This window comes from Hibiscus syriacus, unplaced genomic scaffold (assembly GCF_006381635.1).
Source record: "Hibiscus syriacus cultivar Baekdansim isolate YM2019G1 unplaced genomic scaffold, ASM638163v2 tig00111842_pilon, whole genome shotgun sequence".
Classification (NCBI taxonomy): Eukaryota; Viridiplantae; Streptophyta; class Magnoliopsida; order Malvales; family Malvaceae; genus Hibiscus; species Hibiscus syriacus.
In genome coordinates, this window is record NW_024063197.1 from 219,364 (window position 1) to 223,306 (window position 3,943).

Genomic DNA, 3,943 nt, shown 5'->3' on the forward strand with positions numbered 1-3,943 from the left:
ATATTATGTAAAAACTGCATGTGGAATTCTGTTAGTGATATCTTTGGTTAAATATCAGTGCTATCTTTCATTGGTGAGCTGGGGAAAACACTGCAGGATATATATCATTGCACATGTCATTGGCATTGAAGCTTGTTTGGTACTTGGGTGTTGGGTAGTCTATATCTTTTGGTTCCTTATTAATCTCCTTTACTGTGATGCAGTCTTGGGTGGGTAAAGTACCCGAGTATCCTAATCCAGTGGCATCTTCCATATCCAGCAGAGTGATGGTAGAGCTTGGAATGGCCACTGCTGGAATGGCCACTGCAGCAGTTCTTGTTGGAGGGTTTCTAGCAGCCTCTGTATTTTCTGCAACCAGTGTTGTATTTGTAACAACTGTATATGTTGCATGGCCCATAGCGAAACCATTTGTTAAACTTTTTCTAGGTATCATATTCGGTATATTAGAGAGGATTTGGGATAATCTAGTTGATATGTTCAGTGATGGGGGGATTTTCTCCAAGTTGTATGAGTTTTACACTTTTGGTGGTGTATCTGCTAGTATTGAGATGCTAAAACCAATCACAATTGTCCTTTTAACTATGGTTCTTCTTGTCCGTTTCACACTTTCAAGAAGACCTAAGAAATTCAGGAAATGGGTAAACACTGTTAATCCTTGTAAATTTTTATTGTTGAATCTGGTTTGTCTATTCAAAGAGTTTGGAAATAATATTGCATACAAAATGGCAGGATCTATGGCAAGGCATTCATTTTTCTCGATCTAAAGCAGAAGCTCGTGTTGATGTGAGCCTTGAAATATTATGTGTTCATCTTTATCTTATCAGAGTTTAGTGTTGCATTTCTAAGGTTACTTTGAAGATTTGTTCTTTCAGGGTTCAACTGGAGTTAAGTTTAATGATGTGGCAGGCATAGATGAAGCAGTTGAGGAACTTCAAGAGGTATCCATTTTTCTATTTGAAAAATAGAAGAAAGAGAAGAATGGTTCCTTGTTTGAGTTCTGTGTATTTTGTTTCCTTTCCTTCTCAATTTCTCACCGTCTGTTTTGTATATGTAGATATGTATATTTATACAAAAACATATATTTGTATGAGAATCTTCTGTGATTATGGCGTTTTATTAGTTCTTATTGTATTTCTATTAGTTGGTGAGATATTTGAAGAATCCAGAACTATTTGATAAGATAGGAATAAAGCCTCCTCATGGGGTTCTTCTGGAAGGCCCCCCAGGATGTGGCAAGGTTAGTTTCCTATTAAGAGTTTTGCAAAATTCAATATGGAATTTCCTTTATCTATCTGATAAATTTTGCACTTTTCCAGACGTTAGTTGCCAAGGCTATAGCTGGTGAAGCAGGGGTTCCATTCTACCAAATGGCAGGCCCAGAATTTGTGGAAGTTTTAGTGGGTGTTGGTTCTGCTCGTATCAGGGATTTGTTTAAGAGAGCCAAGGTGATAATTATATGTGTTTTATATATGATTGCTAATGCAGATTGTAACTGTTAATCACGGTGCCATCCTTGCAATCTAGATTCCTTATTTTGACAATTAACCTTGAAGAAACTTGTCTGGCATCCACTAATAATTAGAAAACGAAGGAAACTTTGCAGACTTTTGGGAAACCTATAAATCAGCACACTGTATTTTCTCTGTGTTATTGATTTTTATGTTATAAGTGCTGATTCCTTTTATTTACAAATACTTGGTGGTGCTATGTTCTTTATGTCATTTGTTTATAAGCTCATTATATCTTTTGCAGGTAAATAAACCATCAGTTATATTCATTGATGAAATTGATGCTTTAGCAACTAGGTATGATAATCTTGCTCTACTCTTTTCTTTTCTTGTTTTTATGGGGAAATAACTTTTTGATACCACACCATTTGCTGACAACTTGATATCTTTGAAGGCAAATGAAATATAAACTTTGCAGATTCTGATTTGTGACTAAGCCACTATTGTTTTGATCTGATTTAAATCAAGTAATGGAAATATAGTGAGTTAGGTTTTATTGGTATTCTATAAACTGAAATTAGGCCACACTCGGTGTCTTTTAAAACTTTCATAGAAATTTTGTGTAGGAAGATGACCTAGATACGTTTAGTGGACAGGAGAAAAACTTAGCTGTCTTTAAGATCATATATGCATTATTTTGAGTTATTTTCTCTTTCTTCTGTATGGCAGGCGTCAAGGAATTTTCAAGGAAACAACAGACCAGCTGTATAATGCAGCCACTCAGGAGCGGGAAACTACTTTGAATCAGCTACTAATAGAGCTTGATGGATTTGATACCGGGAAAGGTGTTATATTTTTAGCTGCTACAAATTGTCGAGACTTGTTAGATCCTGCTCTTCTCAGACCAGGTCGTTTTGACCGCAAGGTTAGCTTCCATCACTTGAATAGCAGATGTAATTTGTTAACACATCTTATCAATAGAAAAACATATTCAAGGAATATACTAAGTTGTTCTGGTATTTACTTTGAAGGCCTCGACGAAGTGTGACATTTTATTTGTTACTCAAACATGTATTTTTCTCAGGGTGATATCCTGTCTCATATTTGCATATACTCTTTTGCATCTATGCTATGCACTCTGTTGGTTGGATCCATTATACATGAAGTGTTGCTTTTATTTTCTGAATTGCTCTGTGAAATGTCACTACTTGTTCATTTTTTGCTTGTGGTGGTTTTTATGCAGATAAGAATTCGTCCCCCAAATGCTAAGGGGCGATTGCAAATTTTGAAAATTCATGCAAGCGAAGTGAAGATCTCAGAGTCTGTCGATTTGTCTTCTTATGCAAATAATTTGCCTGGTATGCATTCAACTTGAGGATTTTTCTTGATTTCTAATTTGATAACTGAAGTAATGCATTTCTTGATAAAACAGATGGAAACAAGGTTGTCTCGATTAGTTGGTTTCTATTTTAATAGTGAAAATAATGTATTATCTTAATAGAATGGACTGGAGCAAAATTGGCTCAACTAGTCCAAGAGGCTGCTCTTGTAGCTGTCAGGAAAAGACATCAATCAATTCTTCAGTCAGATATGGATGATGCAGTGGACCGACTAACCGTGGGACCTAAGCGTGTTGGTATTGATTTGGCTCATCAGGGACAGTGTCGTAGAGCAACCACTGAAGTTGGAATTGTTATGACTTCTCATCTACTTAGGCAATATGAAAATGCTGAAGTTGAATGTTGTGATCGCATCTCAATTGTTCCTCGTGGTCAGGTGCTATTGGTTTCCTTATGTTTCCATCTTTTCTTTTTACTGTTTTCTTCTTTGAGTAAGTTAATTTCGATGCTTGGCTGTCGTGCATACTTATAATATCACCTAAAGTTGGACAAAACAAAAGCACACCACTGCTCGACGGTTTACAGTGTCAGGGACATAGCTAAGGGGTCCATACTGTTAAATCTGTGGCAATGTTTTAAATGATAATTGACATTTATTGTAGACAATAGACTGAGAGTCGAGTTATTTATGCAGACGCTATCACAAGTTGTGTTTCATAGGCTTGGTGATGAATCATACATTTTTGAACGCCAACCACAGCTGTTGCATCGTCTTCAGGTGTGGGTTTTTGTTAGCACTTTAATTAGACTCTGAATTTTGTCAATATTCGTAATGTAAGTCATTGCTTATGTGGAAGGTTTTTCTTGGAGGAAGAGCTGCAGAGGAGGTCATTTATGGGCGAGACACCTCAAGGGCATCACTTAACTACCTTGCAGATGCATCTTGGCTAGGTCGGAAAATTATAACCATGTTAGTCGTCGTAAAGACTGCTGCATGCTTTTTATATTTTTCACCGAGGGAAAGGGTGTTAATATCAGGTCTTTTATGTCTTCTATCAGATGGAACTTGGAGAATCCAATGGTCATACATGGAGAACCACCGCCTTGGAGGAAGAAAGTTAAATTCGTAGGTCCGCGTCTAGATTTTGAAGGATC

The 3,943-nt window shown here is 36.7% G+C and overlaps 1 protein-coding gene across 1 annotated transcript; it reads left to right on the top strand.

Moving 5' to 3' along the window:
- Positions 1-281: 281 nt before the first annotated feature.
- LOC120172127 (probable inactive ATP-dependent zinc metalloprotease FTSHI 1, chloroplastic) lies at positions 282-2,838 on the top strand. Its single transcript, XM_039179675.1, has 8 exons — positions 282-638; positions 730-783; positions 873-938; positions 1,142-1,237; positions 1,317-1,445; positions 1,753-1,805; positions 2,178-2,373; positions 2,692-2,838. The coding sequence occupies exons 1-8, from the start codon at positions 282-284 to the stop codon at positions 2,821-2,823; spliced, it is 1,083 nt and encodes a 360-aa protein (XP_039035606.1). The 3' UTR covers positions 2,824-2,838.
- The last annotated feature ends 1,105 nt before the right edge of the window (positions 2,839-3,943 follow it).